We start from the raw sequence: 22,020 nt of genomic DNA, 5'->3' as shown, positions 1-22,020 counted from the left end.
TCACATACCTGATCATACCAAGTAATCATACTTGATCATTCCTAAAAATTCTTACTCAGCTCTTTTAGTCAAATGATCCTCTCTGGAAATGGGAGCTCTGAGGAGAAATTGGTAGGGTTTGGCTAGATCCATTTTACCAATGCCGAGTCTTTGATGATGTACTCCTAAGGATGTACAAAAACCTGAATTTGAAAACTTGCAGGCAGAATGCTCAGTTCCAGTAAATCACACATTTTGTGACAGGGTGGGATAGTTGGATATTAAACACACTTCCTCCCAAGTTGTGTTTAATAGTGAAGATCAATCTAATAATTTAGGGATTAAACAATAGCATTACAAGAAGAGAAGAAAGCATAAGGAGGAAATCATCCCATCATACAGCATTTTGACAGGATTAAAGTCTCAGAGCAGAGGGAGAAAATACATGTGTTGAGAAATAAAGAACTATATGCTTTGTTAGCTCAGTGGGTTCTGTGTGCATCAAGCTTTGGGCAGCAATGCTGGGAATTTGCAGAGGTGGGATGTTCACCCTTTTGTTACTTGCAACAGTATTAAGCTTTCATTTTCACTCATTGACTACTGGGGATTCCCTAGGAGAGTACTGTCCAGTGAATGAAATTCTCAGCCAGCTGTTTACCTTCCATTTTTTCAGTGTTGTCACAGCTTAATCTCTTCTGTTTGTGTGTTACTACCAGATGTGGACTGCTGGGCTTGCCTCTTGCCCAATGTTATTTCCTGCATCTGGGAATGCTGTGGTTTGGAGAATGACAAGTCACACTCTTTTCTTCCAGTTTCGCCTGGTGGTAAAGACAGCACTGAAGCTGCTGCTGGTGTTTGTGGAGTACACAGAATCCAACGCACCGCTTTTGATCCAGGCAGTATCGACCGTGGATGAAAAGAGAGGTGAGTAGTCTTACCAAGGGGTTGCAGCATCCCAGCACCGCTGAGATCAAGGTAGCATTTCGTCACTGCTTTCAGTGGTCCTAGAGTTGCTGTCATTGATGCCTGCTTTGTCCAACACACCCTTCATTTCTTAAAAGCATTTTTTAAGTATTTGTATCATCTGAGGTTGTTTGAAGAATTAATTATAATGGGAAAGTGAAGAGTGAAAACTGAGGAACTCCATTACCTCCCGGAGTACCAAAGTCACTGCCCTTTCCCTGCACCCACATGCTAAGTAAACCCCATCCCTGCCGTATCTTCTGACTCAGAGGTTCCTTTGGGCAAGACCATCTTTCCACTTCCTTCTGGGAAGCAGCAGTCTGATTTAGAAGAGAAAATTATATCTAATCAGTGTAATCCCCTTGAAGAGAAAGACGAGGTCAGTAATAGTACAGGCTTTATAGAAAAAGCAAAACCATCTGTTGTTACATTAAAATAAAGCCCTTGAGCAGATATTATACTATGAAATCTGTTGCCCTTCCAGCTCATGAAAAATACTTGAATATGTATACTGTATTTTTTACAAATAAATAGAACAAAAATGATTCTTTCTTGTTCTTCCCACAAAGCCATCACTAAGCTCCTGGGGCATTCTCTCTTGATGCAAAACATTCCTTTGCCTCAAGGAGAGTTTTTGAGGTTAGGAGATCCATTGTTGTGGTCTCAAACATGGAGGTTGAAAGCGAGCTTCCCTCTGTGGAGCAATTGCCTCCATATTCTACTTGTCTGAGAGACTTGATATTATAAAAATGAAGAAAGAAAGTGTTGGGGGCTGGGGAGAAAGGTGGTGCCAGAAATAGGAAAAAGGAGCCAGATTTTGCTTTCAGTTATCAGAATGGGTTGAAAAGAAAAAACCCAAATTATCTCTTACAGCATGGAAGCAGGCAGGGGCAATTCAAAATAGCAAATTCTGCAGGTTGGATTTCTGTTTTGAATTAAAAGCAGTAAACCTTACAATGCCATAAACATAAATATGATTATAATATTAATGTACCTGTGAGCACTGTGACTCCTTTTTTCAGTCATTCTTAATATTTCATCAGCTTTCTGAACTCACTGGTATTCTCAATGAATTCAAAATGCCCTATATCTAACATGCAAGTAAAGTCATTAAAGAAAAAGGAGAAACAAAGTATTCCCTTCTCTATCTGTAGAGCAGTCTTAGGCAATCATTTACATGCCCCAAATTAATAAAACAACTTAAGTAACAACACAAGACTTGAAAAAACTGATGCATGTAGTTAGATGAGCATACGTTAAGAGCATAATGAGAGGTTTTACAGGAATTTTCATACCTGTGCTTTGGTAGATTATTTTATGAAGTCTTGCAAATACCTTAGCCCAAATACCCAGTTTTTCCTTCTTCCTATTTTTTTAAAATATTTTCACTAAGCAGTTGTACTTAGCTCCTTAAGAGATTTTTTTTTTCTGGTTTTATATTTAGTTCCCTTTTTAGGTCATCATTATAACAGAGTCACAGAGTAATTTTGGTTGGAAAAGACTTTTAAGACCATTGAGTCAAACCATTAACACAGCACTGCCAAGTTCATCACTAAACCATGTCCCTCAGTACTACAACTGCATGTCTTTTAAATACCTCTGGAGATGGTGACTTCACCACATCCCTGGGCAGCCTGTTCCAAAACCTGATAACCCTTCTGGTGAAAAAAATTCTTCCTAATATCCAACTAAACCTCCCTTGATGCAAGTTGGGGTAATTTCCTCTCACTCTGTCATTTGTTAACCAGGAAGAGGACAACCCCCACCTGTCTACAGCTTCCCTTCAGGAGTTGTAGAGACAAGTAAGGTTCCCTTGAGCCTCCTTTTCTCCAGGCTAAAGATCCCCAGCTTCTTCAGTCACTCCTCATAAAGCTTGTGCTCCAGACCTTCACCATCTTCATTGCCCTTCTCTGGACAGGCTCCAGCACCTCAATGTCTTTCTTGCAGTGAGGGGCCCAAAACCGCACACAGGATTCAAGACGAGGCCTCACCTCAAGAACAAAGAGACAATAACGTCCCTGGTGCTGCTGTCCACACTATCCCTGATACAGGCTAGGATACCATTGGCATTCTTGGCCACCTGGGCACATGCTGGCTCATGCTCAGCTGCTGTTGGCCAGCACTCCCAGGTCCTTTTCTGACAGGCTGCTTTCCAGCTGCTCTGCCCCCAGCACAGCATAGGGCTGTTGTGACCCAAGTACAAGGACCTTGTTGATTGTCATACAACTGGCCTTGTCCCATTGATCCTCTCTGTCCAGATTCCTCTGAAGAGATTTGTTGCCTTTCAGCAGATCAACATTCCCATCTAACTTGGTGTCACCTGCAGACTGACTGAGGCTGCCCTCAGTCCCCTCATGCCGGTCATTGATAATGATATTAAACAGGAGTGGCTCTAACACTGAGCCCTGGGGAACCCTAAGAGTGATCATCTGCCAGCTGAACTGAACTCCAGGCACTATCACTCTGTAGGCCAACCATCCAGTCCATTTTCTACCCAGTGAACAGTGCACCCACCCCATGAGCAGCTAGTTTCTCCAGAAGAATGTTGTGGGATACAATGGCAAAGCGCTTCACTTTTAAATGTGGATATACTATGTTTTAATTTATAATTTTAAATTAGTGGTCTATAAATGAGAAGTACCTGCCTTTAATGACTGATGAAACAAAACAGAAAAAGAGAAAAAAGCAGTATGCCTTTTCTTGAGCCATTGTCATAAATCTTGCAGGTGTGTAATTAAGTTCAGCACTGCTTTGATAAAAGTTTGATGTTTCGTGTACATACAAGGTGATGAGATATGACATAATTCTCCAACATGTGTAGCACACATGATTAACTTACAAAACCTCATATTAACTCAACCTGGTTTCAAAGCGATCCCAGCTGTGGTTTCTGTGTGTGAATACATCCATATGCAAACTGGAGTGCAGAGACCATGGAAGTACCGGCTTTACTCTGAGGTGCCAGCACACCATGAATGAATAACTGCATGGCCGCATCATGTAGGAATTAGCTTCTACTTGCACTTCCCCTTAGCTCCTCCCTTCTCCCATGCTTTTTGTTTCAGAACTCCAGAGGAATTTGTTCTCTTTTCAGTTTAAGCATACTGGATTGCAAAGGCTCTGGGAAGTGGAGCTGGCATTGCACTCTGCTGTCTAGGGCTTCTTTATCACAATCATATTTTAGGACAGAGATTAAAGCCAAATGGCCCTCATTGTCTGTTCTTTGCTTTTCCTGAAATTTCATTCATAGTTAGATTTCACTAAATTAACTCACACACTGTAGGTATGATGGAAAGATTCATTCAAATATAAATAGCCAGAAGTACGAGATGTCAAGGTCTTTTTAAAAGTATCACTACCTTTCCAGCCTATAGCTGCTGGAGACAGACAGTCTCTCAGCTGGTGGCAGTTCTCATGCAAGGTTCTGCCCTTGTGCAAGATATTTCATGCTTTATGCAAATTGTGCAGCTGTTTTGTAGTTTTAGTGTCAAGGTTCTGTGTATGACATGAACAAAAGCATTCAAATAAATATGTAAAAACATTTAAAGAGGAAACTGAGAAAAGACTGGGACTTAAAACAATGGGCAATGTCATTCAGAAAATAGACTGTATTAATTTAATATTTGCTTAATTGTTGCAGTGTCATTGTTCTTTGTCTGTACACCGTTCATGGTTATTCATAACACTGCAAGTAGCATCAGAGTTGAGACTGCAGCCTCCCAGTCAGAATAGCTGTGATAAAGAGCTCTTCCAAGTGACAAGCCCCTAAAGGGCAGTCAAGCAGTTCTCATTTTACCCATTAGGAGGCAGGAAAACACAAAACTCAATCTCTGGTGCTTCACTTCACTGAACCTGTTTCATCACTCCCATTGATTTTTCCACAAAGTCTTTCATAAAAGTCATAACTTTATGGAAACATCCCCATCTGTTCCCAGGAAAATCACTGGGATGCTATATCATCAATCTTCTATATCACCATTTTTCTACATCAGGATCTGGTGAAGGAAGAAATTCACCCATTCCTTAACTAGAATCAAGAGGAGGCAGTACTATCAATGACTTTGGAAGAGCTACTCCAATATGTACAAGATGAAACCTTTATTTTCAAATGCAATTTTCCTCATTATGAACTTAATCTGAACAGGTCTCTTTTCACTTTAAGCATGCTGGACTGCACAAGCTCTGGAAGGGGAAGCTCTGAAAGGGGGGAGCTGAGCTGGATGTGTGTATATGTCCCATGCTATATGGATCATGGGTTGGAAACTACAGATTCTCATTATATATATGCAAGGACAGCAAAGCACTAAGCTCATGGTGCAACTTCCACAGCAGCACTGCCTTATCCTGGGTGGGTAGTAGATGGCCTTACAGCTATTTCCACGTTCACTTCTTGGCTGTTCAGACTGAGATCAAAACTGGGAAAATAGCATTTGAAAGAAAGGTTTAAGAAGGGTTTAACCTAGTTCAAATTGGAATAGCTCTGTCAAAGTTATTGATAGTACTGCCTCCTCTTAACTGTAGTCAGGGAATAGATGAAGAATTTGGAATTTAAGCCTAGATTTAGTAGCAGAAGCATAAAGAAAGCCTTCGAAAGATAGATGAGCTGTTACAGGGCTGCCTTACTAGCAGGTGTGTCCAATCAACAATATTTTTTAAAAATTGTATTCTGAAATAAAATAGCAGCATTTCTAGAAAAATAGTATATATCATCCTTGCAGGAAAACAGCAAGGTGACCATGAAATTATTATTTTATTATAATGAAGAATTATTGAGAGATTCAGGGAACAAAAATAACGCACATGGATGCTGCCCAAAAAACAAACCGGGGTTGTTCTAATAAGAGTAGAACCTGCCTGCAATAACAAAGGAATAATCCACTGAATAATTCAGTGGATTAAATAATTATGTTTTTATGTTGTTATCAACTCACTGTTTTTCCAAATTGCATTATTGTGAGTCAGACTTGCATGGTTTCCCCATTTTGTTTCTCTTTCCTATTTCCTTCCATTTTTCATTTTTTTCACTGAAAACCACAGGAAAACATTTTTATAGTGAGAATATCATTCCTGCTGATCATATATCATTTGCAAGCTGAGTGAATTTGTTCCACATGACTTTTGAACATATACTGCACAAAATGTCTGGCAATATAGAGAATCTGGTAAAGAGGTGTCTAGTGTATTTTCATTATAGACATATATTTGAATTAGTATTTAATTAGGAATGCATATAGATACATCTGGAGAGCTGAGAGTGAATCCCCTTCCTCCTTTGATTTTGCTTAAGATAAAAAAGCCCTGGCTAAGTAGTAAAGATCAGAGACTGTCTGAGGGGAGAGGAAAAAAAAGGGGAAATATTGCTGTCTGCTCATTCACTTTTAGACAGGTTTTTCCACCCAGTGAACTGCCATTGCCTTGACAATGCAGATCCTTGGTTAGCAGAGATTTTATGTCTGTGTAGCAGGGTGCATATATAATATCTTTAATAAGCAAAGGCTGTAACAGGGTAATACAGAGTTTAGACCTTGGGGTGACTGATCAGTCAGCGACAGGTAGCTGTGATGGCATATTTGCATTTTTCTGCCTCATTACACTCAAACTCTTATCATCTGTATAGTGTTCAGGGGATGTGGACTGTTGAATACTCTGCATATTTTGCTCTGAAACTGAAAGACTGTCACAGTTATGTTGTGTAGTTCAATTGAGTGTATCTCAAGGCTAAAGTTAGCTCTCTGCTTAGTCCTCCTCACATTTAACTTTACTCCAAACACAACACTGAATTGCAGTCTTTTGTTATTTATTTCAGTTTTCCTAGATAAAATTTGGTACATACAGCCATCTTGCCATTCAGTCAAGTGAGATAGGACAGTTTTACAAGCTACCTTCCACACAAGAGGCTGAGTCTGGGTGGTGTGTTGCTTGCCTGATGTTTTTAGCTCAATAACTCACTAAACCATTAGGGTTTAGGTATCAGAGAAATACGCAAATTCAAATCAATGTGCAAATCAAGCAAATAACTAAAAACACAAATTTTGACCTTTCTTAGTGGAAAATGAGAGAATCATATCTGAAAGTTCTGTAGGTAGGTTTCCTATTAAAGTATTTTGACAACGAGCCATGGCAAAAATCTTTTCCCTCATTGATCATTTCTTTTCCCCAAGACATATAGCCTGTTATTTGAGAAAACTGTTTCTCTGCCACAATGTTTTGTTAACCTGCCTTACCTTAATGCAGCACAACTCAGCAATAGCGCTAGAAATAGGAGGAGCAGGCACACTGAAAGCACAGCATGTAGGTCTCTGCTGAAGATTTATCAAAGCCTATGTGAACCTATGGTAGGCTGGGTAAAATTCCTGTCACCTGATTTTTAGAATTTTGTTGTCAGTCACACTGTGCTAACAAAACTTCCTTCATCATAAGGGAGAGAAGCTGGTACCTTTGTAGAGAGTCCACCTGCCATATTTTATACCCCTGCAATAGGCTGGACTGTAGTTTTCACTGTTTACATTAACTTCACTCTCAGGGGAGCAGGAGAAACTGTAGACAAAGCGGGATCCTTCTGCTTGAGTTTTCAGCTGCCCACATATTCCAATTGGTGCTACTTCTTGGATAAGTAGAAGCTTTTTATGTAGCTTTCCATTTTGATCACTGTAACCAATAGTTTCTGCTTTTCCTCTAGGAGCCAAGCCATGGTCCAACATCATGGAGATACTGGAGGAGAAGGATGGGGTTGATACGGAACTACTGGTTTATGCAATGACCTTGGTTAACAAGGTTTGTTTACTTTGTTGGCATGACTGGTGCAGATAATATTAGTTTTCAGTTGTGTAATGAACTTCCCTGTTGAGAGTATGTGATGGAAGAGACCTGTCACCGAGAAGTTGCAGGACAAGCTGTAATCAATCAGCAAACTCCTGTTACTTGTGCTGCAGCCACTCAGAGGCAGCAGCCGGGAGCAGAGGTGTTATTTTGGTAGATGTTGTGTGGAATTGTGGTCTGACAACACTCCTCTCCCAGCGCTGACAATGCAGTGCTAAAGGGAAACACGACAAAATAACTCAACAGATTATCTGAGGGAAGAAGGAAAGTAAGTGCTGGTGAAAAGATCACATGCTAACAAAGGCTTGTGTCATGCACAGTTTTCTAGTCCATATAGTTTAATTTTTATTTTCTTTTTGCTGTCATATAAATGTGATTAATTTAACAGGTCTGAGTGCTAGTAAGGGTGCTTCTGCTTAAAAAAGTAAGGTTACATTTTTTTCCAATTTCCTGCTATTTTTTGGTGACCAGATTTACAAGTCATAGTTTTGCAGTCAAATCAAATATTTTCTGAAATATTGGCTTATGCTGTTGGGAGGGAGAAAATGGAAAGTTCTCAAAAGTTAAAAATTTATAATTGTAAATTCCTTAAAAATCAGCATCTAGTCATAGACAAATTGTAGGGGGAGGGGGTACTAAAATTAAAGATTAATTTTTTTAAAGAACACAGAAAGCCAGCATACTGTTGGCAAACAAAATAATTGTGTGGTTTATGGTTATACTTAATAGGGCAGAGTATTAGGAAATATTATTATTACTCATTGTATTCACTTGAAGGTGCTGAGTTTGTTTGTGGGGGTTATACACCTAGCTGCCAGCTAATTGGGTTCTTGACTACATGATTGGAATTGTAGGTTGCTTTTTTTGTTGGGTTTTTGTTAGCTTTTGGAGGTTTTTTTATAAAATAATTTCTTAATGGCAGATATTTTCCAGCAAATATGTCTAAGAGAGACTAACCTCTCCTGGTGATACTACTGATCTTACTGTACTTATGCTTAGAGTCACCCTTACTCTAGATTCCACAGTAGTAAGGTTCCTCTTGAGTTTAAAAGACTACCTTACCTTACTGCTGTATTCTTTCTAAAAAGCATCACCAGTTATATATGCTTCTGTCTGTAGCTGCTATTAAAGCCAAGGTGACTAGTCATTCATGTCTCTGCTTTACCCCTTGTGTACTGATTCCTCGTTCTGAGATAGTTCTCTTCATCATTTGCACAGTTGTAACCTACCTGGCGTTTGGCTTCCTCAGAGGTTTTCCTTGCTCATGCTTTTATTATCCTGCAGTTGATTCCTTTAGTCTGAGTTTTTCAGTACATTTAAAGCTATTTTTAGGAGGAGGTAGTTCTTTAAAAACATACAAAAAGAAAAAGCATGTCACAGTCAAAGGAGCAAGGCAGTTTTGAAGATCAAGGAAGAGAGGAATCCCACAAATCCACACTTATAATTATGATCTGGCTTATGGGCAGCTTTATGATGTTTTTAATGGGATATTTTTCATGATTATAGAGAAAACAGCAAGCAGCATGTAACAGTTGTAATTTTTTACCCCACAGAGAATACAAAGAAGGCTCAGATGGTTTCAGTTCTCTAGACAAGGAAATGTCAAAGTTTTCAGTGAGGACACAGTCCTCATGAAGGATTTGTCTTAAGGAGGCATGCTTTTACTCTTTTTCCTTACATATCCATTTACAGACTGTGCTCCTTCCTGTTCCAGAGCAGAAAACATATCTGCCCAGACACAAGAATTGCTCCAGTCCTTTTATCTTCTCCCTCTCTTTTGTTGATGCTCTTTTGTTATGCATGGTTCCAGTATAACCTGTGTTATTTTTCTTGGAGTAGTTAGAAATTGAATTTGATATGCTTTAGGCTCTGAAAGTGGATCTGTGAGTTTAATGACAAACCGCAAAGGAAAAATATTTCTATACTTGAGAGTTCAGTTGTCCAGTTCTGGTCAACAACATGCAGTGAAAATTGGATTTACACTACTATGTGATTTAAAATTATAATAACCAATAAAAGGCTGCTGACAGCAACAGTTGCCAGTAAATACTACCTTATGCTGCTGCTTTTCCAGTCTACAGCTTGCCTTACCTTGGATTTTAAAAAAGCTGTACTTGAAGGTGGGTGATCTGCATAGCAACATTAAGATAATTTCCTGTTACTTTATGAAGTAAATGCTCAGAAGATCTGACTGTTCCTCCATAGTTTTACAGATAAAACATCACATCCTACTGTGCATGAAGGCATTTGGGTCAGAATAGTTGCTGTCCATGTCTTTCATTTGCAACTGAAAGCCTCATAATTGAACACTTTTCTGTGATAATATTTCCGCATCCAAGTTATTGTTCCGCTGAATATGCAGTGTGAGAACTTCATTTGCTGAATCCTCAGATTTTTACTCAATGTTGGGTGTCAGTTTAGGAAGGAACAAAATAAATGTGGTACCTATTTTCAGCACTGTTCAGAATGTTTTGTAGTCTTCAGTGGGTTCTAAACAGAGGCTTAAATGCTGTTCTGGAAAGAGACAAATTCTTAATTAAAGCCTGAACGTATAATCTTAACACATAATTGAGCTTTCTGCTAAGAATTCCTGTTGTGGTGGATTTCACCAGTTAATAATCCTGTAATGACTGAAGAAGAAAATGTTGCTGTGTTGTGTTTAATTAGAAAAAATTAAATTAAAATGTACATTGTTGATGCACATATTTCAGTGGCTTACATCACAAGAAAGATGTGCTTTAACAAGACATCTATGTCAGCTGCCTGTTTCTCTCTCATTAGTCATGTAATCCAGACCCATTTTTCTGAATGTAAAGCTTCTTGGTGTAGGGGGGCAGCCCAGAGGGGCTCCTGTTTTCTGCTCTCTGCTGCTCAGAGCCACCTTGGAAAAGATGGGCTCCAGAAAAACAGCATTCACAGAGCACAGTTCATCCCAGGCATGAGAAGATGTAACTCTCCTTGGAGAGGGCCTGGGCTTTGCATCTCTTTCCCTTGCTCTTTCTCTCCTCTGCTGGGAATATAGATAAATTACTTAGCTAATTGAATGGGAGAGAGGAAACTTCTCTCTGGTGAGCTAATCCAGAAAAACTGTGTTGCCTCCAGCCTGAGGTCTCAGGTGTTTTGCAGCAACAGCTCTGCATAGACTGGTTCCTGTGGCAAGGGATGTCCTTGCCTTGCAGGTAGACGGCATGGAACGCTCAGTAGTTTCTGCTCAACATGTGCAGGATTAAACTAGTCTTTCTGCGACATGCACAAGGAGTAGTAAAAAATCAGCACAAACTGATTAAGAATCAGTAGCAAGCTGGAATAGGAATTAAGGAGTCAGTGTAGCTTTAATAAGACTTCTTAATTTGAAAGGGAGCAGATGAGTTGCTATCTCTGTAATACAAACCAATTTGTGCTCATGGAAGATGACTCTTGCTGCAGGTGTGGAGGACAGTAGGCACATGGTGCAGGATATTTCCTGCTATCCTGACATCACACATCTGTGCATTGGACTTTTTCTTCTTAAAGCTAAACTTAAAAGAATCAGTAGGAACTGAGCTTTACTCTTTTTAGCTAAGCATTTTGGGGTTTTTTTTCTCCCTCTTTGCTTTTATCCCTGTGTTTGATGGTTTAACATTCTCTGTTCTTTAAGTCTGCACTTGAATGCAGCCAGAAAAAAATCCAACCGTGTGTTTTAAAGACCTACATTTTCCATACTTTTTTGTAGAAAATAACAACATTGATTTGTTTTGCCAATTATTCATTTTTCTACACAGTGCAGAGAGTTGTTTGTTAAAAGCTGTGCCACTTGTTTTTTATTTTCTATCGGTGTCTCTAATCCCACATCATGGGTTTTACTTTATTGAAATCATACATAGCACCACTTGCCACCCACTTTTAAAATCCTTTGTTTAATTCTTTTCAAAACAAACAGATTTAAATGTTTTTCCTTTGATTCTCAGACGCTGTCAGGATTGCCAGATCAAGACTCTTTCTACGATGTGGTGGACTGTCTGGAAGAGCTAGGCATTGAAGCTATTTCACAGAGACACTTGAACAAGAAAGGAACAGACTTGGACTTAGTTGAGCAATTTAACATTTATGAGGTAACATAACATGCCCTGTTTTATGCATCTTACAGCTTGTGCAAACTTCAAAGCTGAGAGGAGGTGGGGAATGTAACCTAGGTGAAATTTGGTTATCTCTCCTATTTTAAAAGGAAAACATCTGGTTGCTGTAAGTATTGTACACATTTGTATATGTGACCTGCTATGGCACATAGCTGCCTTTAATGCAAAAGCATTTTGTATTAAGGCTGGGGCATAGTCCAAGGCTAGCCAGCACATTTACTAGCTTCCTTTCTGCAAATGCTAGTTGCACATGCTGAAGCAAGTAGAAGTTCTTCCCACGTGCAAAAGTATTCAGCTCATCAAAAAGGTTCGGCTGAGCTCAACTTCACAAGTACCACTTGTTCTGCAACTGAATATCCAGCAAGTCCATGTTTAAGAGTTTACACTGGATCAGATCCTATGCAGTTTGCAGCAATGAGTAATGAGTGACTGCACATTTACCACCTAGTTATAAAATAACTACTTCTGAAGCATTTATATGTAGGGGTAGGAAATCCAGTTTCTTAATAAAATTAGGATTTTTTCAGATTTTGGGAAGTGTTGGAGCTAGGAGGTTTAGGCTGAAGTTGTAATGTAAATGTGAATTAGTGTTCTCATATGACAAAAATAAATTACTTCATCGCTGCCTAAGTCCAGTAAAGGATTTAATAGATTTGATTCTCCATTTTATCCATCAATTCTACTCGCATGCCACTTCACTGAATAGCAGAGTTAAGTTTCATATACAGCAATTTCTAGGAAGAACAAGAGAATGAGAGGCTCAGTAATGTTCTTTCTTTTTCTATCATCAGAAGCATCATCTTATAAAACCCTTTTTAAAACATAGTGATTAATCTTAAAAGGATAGGGTTTTTTTGTGCATGCTGCACTTACTGAAAGGCTTACTTACAGAATTGGCAGTTGACTTAGTTGGGTGCCAGCTTTTTCTTGATGACCAAATTAAATTTAAACACATCTATGCAGGTTCTTCCTTTTATCTGCCAATCCTGTCTTTTACCCAAAAAATCTGTTTTTCCTCACAGAAACAGATTTTACACCCCAAGCAGAGATCTCATTTCCCCCTTTGTTTTATTTTTTTTTTTTTTAACTTCTGGTAAGAATTACCAGATTAACAAGACTAATAGAAACAAGAAGATAGGCATTGTTTTGATGGCACACATCGCCCTTTCTGTACCTCTGCCCATTTGAGTGAATCTTCCTCATACAGTGATTATTTAGATGTTAGACTGCATTTCAGATGAGAGCCACTAGATACTACATTGCTTCTGCCAGGGATCTCTCTCCTCATGTGCCATAACTTTGTTTCTATTAGAGGTAGTTCACATTGGCACATCTGGGGCATGCAGCAGTTTGAGATATTTGGCATTGCACCTGTGTTTTAGTCCTCTGCTAATTCCAGGACACTCTAGATGGTAACTTCCACTTAATCACTACAAGTGTCATGTCTGAACATGAGGAAATGTTGAATCAGTCAATGCATGGAGTTTTTTCCTGTTAACTTCACTAAAACGAAGTCTTCTCCTAAGTATTGTGGAATGATATAAAGAGAACTAGTTGTCTAAGACTGCTCAGCTTCCTTGAAAGTTTGGTTCCACATTAAAAAGAAAACACACAGATTAGGAGGTACATAAATGTGTTATTGCAGGTCCTATAGTGTTGCATGCAAGGCATCGGTATATAATTCCGTTGTTAGAGCTGCCACACTGCACTATTGGATAGACAGTGACTTTTAGGGATAGCTGTAGAAACGGTGATGCTAATTGGAGTTAATCATGTTGAGACCAGGAAATTTTTAAGCCTAGATGTGAAGACCTGTGGTAGCTGAAGGGAATGTGTCGACCTTCTTCCTTTCTTTCTCAGGTGACACTGAGGCATGAAGATGGAGATGAGAGTGCTGAGCCCCCTCCCAGCGGGCGCAAGGATCGGAGGAGGGCCAGCCTTGGTGCTGGGGAGCGCAGGGGGCTGGAGCGCCGGCGGAGCCGCAGGCACTCGGCACAGAATGTCAAGAGTACTTTATCAGCCCCTGCCAGCCCCTGCGGGCAGTCCAGCTTCGTGCTGAGCCACGGGCAGCGCGTGGAAGAGCTCAGTGAGAGGTAAGGGCAGGAGCTGAGGGGTACTCCTTTCTTCTCCCGTCCTGTTCTGCTCATTGCACTTTATTACTATGATAGGTTTTTCTTTATCTTCCTCTTTTCATTGAAATAAAGATGAAAAAAGCAAAAACATATTCAGAGTTAAAACACCAGCACAAAAAAGAAATGGATTTGTAGGTGACTTACTTGCATAGCTAAGTTCTTTGGCACCATCCATCCTAAGTAGACCCAAACCACACGACACAGAGCATTTGGTATGAGAACTAACTCAGCTTAATTTCATCCATTGACAGATTTTATATTCACTGTGTTCACATAACGGAAGATTGTAACAAGACTGTGGTAACGTTAATTCACAGCTATTTGTCCTGTGTATGTTATGGTTCATTCTTATTTTATTTCCTCCTCTTCATTCCAGCATAAATATTTGCCTTTGAGGCTACAGCAGAGTAGTGAATATATCTAATGTTTTATAATTAGCAAAAGAGAGGCGGTAATGGCTAGCTGAGCAGTAGTCTGCAACAGTGGAGTCAGTCGAAGATGGTGTCTTTGCCAGTCCTATGATGGTTGGTTTAGGCTGTGTGTGCTTAGGAAAAAAAGGACCTGCAGATCCTCAGTGTGTTTGACTGCTGCACAAGAGGGCTGGAAGTAATTCACCACAGTAACATGTCTGATCAGCGCTCCTGTCTTTGATGTCAGCCAAGTGCAGCAAGCAGCAGTGGGCCTTCAGTTATCTAATGTGTTCTACACGCCTGAAATTTCAACCAAGATGAATCAAGCTCTGAGACTGGCTGTTGATTCTAAAGGGAACCTGGTTGACTAGCTCAGGTGGTGATTCATAATAGATGCAGACAGCCAAACTTGGACGTTGTCATCTCACTGCTGAAGATGCAGTTTGAAAAGCGTGGTCTGTACAAGAGCATATCTCATATTAATTATAACTTTTGGGAAATTATTTGAAGTTTTCTCTTGGTTAGCAGGGGATGTAAACTTAGAGCCTTAAAATTCTATGTTGCATGTAAAGCAGTCCTTGCAAAGAGAGCTGGGTTGACTGAAGTTTAATGGGTTCGGGCAATATGAAAAATGTAAGACTCTAGATAACTAAAACAGTAGTTGAAATTTGTATGCCACATAAATAGCACTTTATTTTCTTTTTTTTTTTTTTTTCCTTTTGGCATTTGACAACAAATTAACGCTTGTTTTCCATTTTTCCATCACCTTCCATGGCCTGGTCTTTAGTGGGCTGACAGCTGAGAGCCCCACAGTCTTACAGGCTGATGACAAGAATGAGAGTGCATTTGAGGCTGAGTTTAAAGCATCTTCAGTGTGAGTACAGCTGGGAGCTTCAGCTGCTCTGCATGGGATGCCTTGTGCATGACCTTGGGCCCTGCTTCAGGACTTAACAATGTGACTGGGAATCTGTAGCCATGAATGTGGAACAGACATTTATGGTTATATGATTGATATGATTTTTTTGTTAAACTGATGAATTTGGATTAGAAATGAGGAGATGCTTCTACTCTGCAGAAATGGTTTATTCCCTTACTGTTAATTAAACAAATAGAAGCCATCCAGGACAACAACTTCTACCAATATGTTTTCTCACTATTATCGTGTGTGCTTGCTAGCTTTATTTTGCACCCTTCAGTAACTTCTAATAAATTTGTGTTTGAGCTAATTTTTAGTGGGAATAGAATAGAGAGAATAAAACCACAACAGATTAGTTCCAGAAGCTCTTTGAAATATTTTTAACCAACGTAACATAATTTTAATAATCATGCTATTTTTATGAAAGAAAAAATTATCTAGTTCTGCTCCACATACTCTTTGACAGTGACATATTTTAAAGCATAAAATTAAAGTTTAAATACAATAAATAAGTCTTTATCTAAGCAGTGAATTTTAATTTTGTGTTGCAGTTATCTTCTGTAGGACAATAATGAAATTCTCTTCAATTCCATTTGGAATGTCCAACTTGCTCACCTGGCTTTGTAAGGAAACAGGCATTCAATTATGAATGCATATGATTCTGATCTTTATTTTGCATATTAGTTAAATGAAAATACTGCCTCAGTCCCCACTCCCATTCTCCAGTCCTGTTAGCAAATAAAGGCAGGGAATTATTTATAACTGGCAAATCAGATTTTTTCCTATGGGACATTACAGACTACAAAGTATGTTCAGGATTTGAGGATGCAAGTTCTATGCTGTGTGAAATTGTTTAAGTTACCATAAAAAGAAGTCAACTGTTGGATCTTCTATAATTCTCACTTTTCTGGTAAAGTGTTTCTGGTAAACAAGCTTTTCAGATAAGCAGATTCTGTCCTTCACATTTTTAGATTGATTATCTGCCTGAATCTGTAGTTCTGATAGGAAGAGGAAAAACAGCCTTCCTGCTTTATCTTATTCCAGTAAGTCTCAACTTCCAGTGAAATAGTCCAGATGTGTGCAACAGTATCTCTACACCTGATAGCTAAACTGCGACCAAAAAAAAAAATAAAAAAAGCCTTATGAGCCTTATGGCTTCTATTCATTAATGTTTAGGCAGACAAATAGTGAAGTTGAATGTGTCCTTTAAGGTTTTTACACATTTATACAGTTTGAATTAGACTTAAATGGAAAGAAATTTTCTGTAATCAAATTCTCAAATTTGAGCATATAGTCTTCAATGCAAGATATTTAAATTTTAAAATCCTGTGTTACAATATGATGCAGGCATCACTTGATTTTGTCAAAAGAAATGCTCATTATGACCCTGTTGCTTCCATTGTTAATGTTGTAGAGAGGAATCTATACAAATGGATAAAAATCACTTATTACCTCTGTAAATTGAAAGTGACTTCTATTCAGCCATGAAATAACAGTCTCCTGCTAATGACTTTTTGGTGGTTCCTCTTGAGAAAAGAAAAAAATTGGTCGTGAGTTTTTGCAGTGCACTATTTCCCAAAAATAGTTACAAAATGGATTTCAGTCTTTATTCCTTCACTACATTTTCTTTCCCAGTAGGAATTGTAACAGTACTAATGATAATCTTCCTGTGTTGCTCCTGCTGAAAGCTCTACAATTTGTGTGTGGCTGCAGATGTCTTATGTCTGGTTTTACAGTGGATTAGACCCAGTGGAATTGCTTCTGATGAACACGGTTAGAGATTGAAGTCGCAGTTATACACTGTACTAAATTTTATTTTGGGAAATATTCTAGGTTATTTTTGGACTTCTGTTCCAAAATCAGGAGAAGGTTCAAGTTCTTTCCCATCATTCTCCTTCCCACAATGTTCATGTTTCTTTTTGTTTTAGCTCATCAGCTGTTTTGGCAATGGCTTTGCTTTTGTTTACCACATCAAACAGGTTGTCCACAGTCATCTGCTTTGTGTCAACCGATAAGTCTTCCAAAAAGAGAGAAATTTGTGGTGCCGGTAAAACAACAAAAAAAAGGACAATATTGGCCAAATTCTGTTCTGTCTCATAATGCCATATATCCAGAAAAGTTGTCTGAAGTCAATGGAGTTGGTCTGATCTACACCAGGCTAATTGAGAGCAGACTTTGGGTTTTGAGTTGGGAAAAGTTGACAGTAAATGCTAAGGGCGACCAAAAGGAAAACTTGCAGGCCTTTTTCATCCACTTGGCAGCCTTTTTCCAAACTAAATGTATTGTTTTTTCGCCTGTGGTTCAAAACAAATAAGGATCCAAATCTGCTTTGTGTTAAAATAGTTTTCATGGAGAGCAAAGCCCAGCCTGATGTGCCTGTTACTAAATAAGTAAGTAAAGAAGCAGATAACAGCTACTAAGTAAGAAAGGCTGAAGGTTGATTTAAAGGTCTGTACCTACTGCAGCGCATTTTAAGATGCCTGCCCTGACCAGCAGCAGGTCTGCTTTGCTAAAACTTCTTTCTCTTACCATGATGGCATTGGCTTATTCCACCAATAAGTGGAATTCCACCAATTCCACCAATAAGTGGAATAAGCCAATGCCATCATGGTAAGAGAAATAAGACACTTCAGTCCTATTTAACATGATGTTTTAATGCTGTTCTGGAGCTACCTCCTAAGGTTTTCTGCCGTGGTCCAAACTGAGAGCTCTCAGCCTGTGGTCTAGCATGCTGCTTCTTATGCAGTAGACTTTTAAACTAATTCTTCATGGGTTGTGTTTATTTGTTCTCTTTTTAAAGTAAAGCTAGCTTTTTCCAGCCACACCATGGATAGAGTCAGAAAAATGCAAGGAAGTGGCATGGGATTTGCACTAGATTTATGTTGTTACTGTATGCAGTGATTTCTGGCTAAACAAGCATTAAAAGGCAAATTTCTGTCTCTCTGTCTTTTAATCTCATCCTGACTGGGTTTCAGAGAGTAAAAGGCAGCCTGCTCAGAAGTTCTCAGTGCTGACTTGAGCACAGCACAGCTTCTCTGAGTTCTGTACATCCAAATCAGAAACAAGTGCTCCTTCCAGTTTTTCAAATTAATGTTTCACGTTTTGTTGTGCATTTCCCTTTTTTAAGTGCTGCACAGAGACCGCATTCATCTCTCGCCCTGGGTGTCCCATCAGAGCTGTGTCAGCCAGACCTTAGCAAACATGTTCAAGTAAGCTTCTGGGAGATTTACACTGACACCTCTTACCAGCATTTGAATGAACAGCTCCATCGCTATGGAATTAGTTACAGGTCAGACACTGAGGTTTATGAAGTTGTAAATAGCTAGGATTAGCTATTTTCCTCTCTTTACTAGCGTCTGCTTTTTATTTCCATAACTTTGATTTGTTTTATATTTTCAAAAATCACCAAAGAATTGCTAAGATTGATCTTACAACACTAAATACATTCAGGTAGAGATAACCTAGCCATGGTTAGAAATTTCTTTTCAGTATTCCTGTGTTTGACACCTAACAAATGAAAGAACTGACTGCCATCTTAAGAACTTAACAGAGAGCAGCCTGCATTCTGCATCAGTGACCAAAGCTGGCTTTAGTAAGCTTTCTCTTAGTAGGTCTACTAAGCTTCATGGTCATGAAGCTAAATACATATGAAGAAGACCAACAATCCAGGTCCACCTGAGGCTTCCAGATTTTTAAATTTGAAGAAAGCTGGCCTTCAGGAGAGCTATATTGATAAAAACAACAGAGAAGCCAACAGGGTATTATGTATCTGTGAACTTTGCTTTTTTTAGGGTCCTGCCTGGAAGCCTGTTAGGACTCTTCCTATGAGCAAAGAGTAGCACAGGGAATTCCAAAGTTGCCCACAAATTCCTAGGCCAGCTGGACACAGCTCGATTGCACAGTGCACCCTAGACTCAAGGTCTTTAACACCCTTTATGGTCCTAGAAAAAAGCAGGGAAATAGTTGTCTAAATAAAGGAAAGCTGTGCTGAGAAGTTGTAAGGTCCTGTTTGTTAGAAAATGCATGTTTCTGATGTTTGAGGATTGCCAACATGCAGGCAGAGATCGTGATGCTATTTTGGTTTTACCAGAAAACAATGAATACAGCTGAGCCTCTGATGCTAAGCATTTTTTCGGCTCAACTTTGGATTCCTGGTGAGTTTCTAACCAACAGCACAGACCTTAGTTTGCTTATTAGGCCTCATTAACTGATTGTTCAAATTGCTTCATGTAGAGCCAGGGCTGCAGGGTTGGTTTGCCCAAGATACAGCTAAGACTTGTTTTTATTATTATCGTGATTTTCCATGTTTTCAGACATCCCAAACCATAACTAATTTTTTCTTTTTCTCTAGTATTTACTATGGAAAAGTTCTAGTTTTTGTCATGATGTTTCAGTTCTGGTGACTTTCCACAACCCTATAAGAAAAGATTTGATTGTATAAATACTTAATAGGTATAGATCAAAGATACAGTTGTGGGTGGGGTTTATTTTATTTAGGAACTCTTAGAGTTGCTGTCTGTGTCAAATATGATGAGTGGTATATAGGTATGAAACAGCAAAGTGGGGAGGCTCAACATCATCATTTGATGTAAGACTCAGGTTGTGATATAGATTACTAAAGGCCCACATGAGAGAAGAAGTTAATTTCTTTTTTATTGCTGCAATACAAAGAAACACATTGGGGTTTTTTTTCCTTGATGTTTATCTCTGGTTCCTAGTTTTGGATATTTAAAACAACTGAGGCATGAAATTAGAGAAAGAAAACATCTCCAGGATAAACACGCAGGCACATATCTTTGGATGTGAATCTCTTTAATACATGTATGTACACACAGACATACACATATACATGAGCTGAGCCACCTAGCATTTGGGTGTGCTTTGACATTGAATGGCATATGATCAGTTAAGAGAGAGATAATAACTTTTCACAGTTTGGTTGGTATGGGTGAAAATGAAAATGGGATATAAAAAAGAAGAGGTTTTGGAAAGATTTATCTAGGAAATGAAATGGCTTGGTAAGGTAGCCAAGGTAGTGTCTGTTTGTAGCATCAGATCTTTATTAGTCTTTGACAACAATACCATGTAAAAATCCAACCTGCTATTTTAGGTTTGGAGCAGGATAACACATTAATTTCTCCAGTGCAGGTAGGATTTGAAGCATTAAGGCAAGCAGATTCTAAAGGAGAACCCTAAAAGTGTGAAATTTGCAATCTTACTCTTTGTAAGAATATCTTGGAAGCTCCCATAAAGAATGCAGTAGAGGAAAATACATAAGATAGGTTAAGAAAAAAATTTTTTGAAGCCATACCATAAAAAAGGACAGCACTGATGTATAGATAGGGATTGACCCACTATTGACCCAGTAAATAATAATAACAAAAAAAATTAAAATTTACAACTTGATGAGTATCTCAGGTCCAGGTCCAATTACTATTTCAAGTTGATATCAGCTTTTTTTTTAATATGAATTAAAACATCTCTGTAGGTGTGTCAGGTTTTCTAGTCGGGATACTCTTTTCTGGCTGCATGTCTTGCTGAAGGAAGTGTTTTATGCTTGGTATACATGCAGAGTCCAGTTAACAGCAGTGCACTTTGCTGTAAAGGCAATGGTAGATTTTCCTATTTGGACTTGAGGAGAAATCAAGAAAGCACAGAAGTTTAAATGGATTATACCTGCATGGCAAATGAAATCACAGCATGACTTAGCCTAAATATTTTACTTTGGTTTTTTCCACTGTGTGTTTGGCTTTCATGAGCTACCTGAGGAAATGCAATGCCAGACCAGGGTGTGAATGCATTTTTTTGGATCATTATGGTAGTGTCTTATGCACTGGAGTGTACATGCCTTAGAGAGTTCACCTCTTCAGTGTGTTCCCAGTGTTTGTAAACATGATCCTCTGAGAACAGGAAAGGCTTTTTACACACAGGATGCAAGGGCCGGGGGTGGGGGGAGGTGGGATGTAGGAAAGACAGTAGCTTGGTAGGATTTGGTAGGATGCCATTTCCCTTTGAAGGGTGAATAACAGTGGCCTTCAACTGTTAACCAACGTGTTCTTCCAAGCTCTGAAAATAACATTTCTTCTCTCTTTCTGTGTATGTTTCAGTATATATTGCTCCAAAAGTCTGTCTGCATTGTTATTCTGTTTCTTTACCTCTCTGCTCTTAGAAATGTAAAACAGCAATGCTGTTCAATGATCAGAATGTTGTGACTCTTGAAGTCTTTGCAAAGCCTTGCCAGTATCTTAAGCAATGCTCTGCTGTCTTGCTCTGCTTTGATGTGTCCTATATAAACTAACTGCAGCATTAAACAAGTCTGGAGGCATTGCCTAGGTATTATTTAGATGTGAAAATCTGTTGCTGATCATAATTTAGGGATAAAAAAGTAACAGGAAGCTAAAGATAAAGGACAGATATGAAAGCATAATGAGTGCATGTACTTCACAGCCTTTGACATTGCCTCACCTTTTTTCTGAACTGTTTTCTTTATTTAGGGCAGAAATACCAGGATCATTTTCCTTTTGACCTTTGTAATTAGTCACCTTAGTCTTCCTGTATGCAAAAAGTCAAATTTTGAGGCTTTGTAAGTACATTGTTATCCATATAATTTAATGTAATTTCATCTTCACATAATTGTACCAACTGCAGTGGAATAGAAATAGGTAGTGGGGCTAATAGGTGGTTTC

At 38.9% G+C, this 22,020-nt stretch overlaps 1 protein-coding gene across 3 annotated transcripts in view; it reads left to right on the top strand.

Annotated features, from left to right (window-relative positions):
* The window catches only part of FHOD3 (formin homology 2 domain containing 3), a 374,811-nt gene that overhangs the window by 250,169 nt on the left and 102,622 nt on the right, over window positions 1-22,020 (top strand). For 2 of the 3 annotated variants that reach the window (XM_041475887.1, XM_041475885.1), the window contains exons 7-10: window positions 792-903; window positions 7,622-7,716; window positions 11,709-11,852; window positions 13,737-13,969. In XM_041475887.1, coding sequence (XP_041331821.1) covers window positions 792-903; window positions 7,622-7,716; window positions 11,709-11,852; window positions 13,737-13,969 — 584 coding nt within the window. Of the gene's footprint in view, window positions 1-791; window positions 904-7,621; window positions 7,717-11,708; window positions 11,853-13,736; window positions 13,970-15,205; window positions 15,293-18,309; window positions 18,313-22,020 lie in introns of all 3 variants that reach the window. The other variant, XM_041475888.1, reaches the window with a different exon arrangement.

The sequence above is a fragment of the Pyrgilauda ruficollis genome, unplaced genomic scaffold, assembly GCF_017590135.1.
Source record: "Pyrgilauda ruficollis isolate IOZ18807 unplaced genomic scaffold, ASM1759013v1 scaffold37, whole genome shotgun sequence".
Classification (NCBI taxonomy): domain Eukaryota; kingdom Metazoa; phylum Chordata; class Aves; order Passeriformes; family Passeridae; genus Pyrgilauda; species Pyrgilauda ruficollis.
Note: the sequence above shows the minus strand (reverse complement) of the source record. Positions and strands in the feature narration are given on the sequence as shown.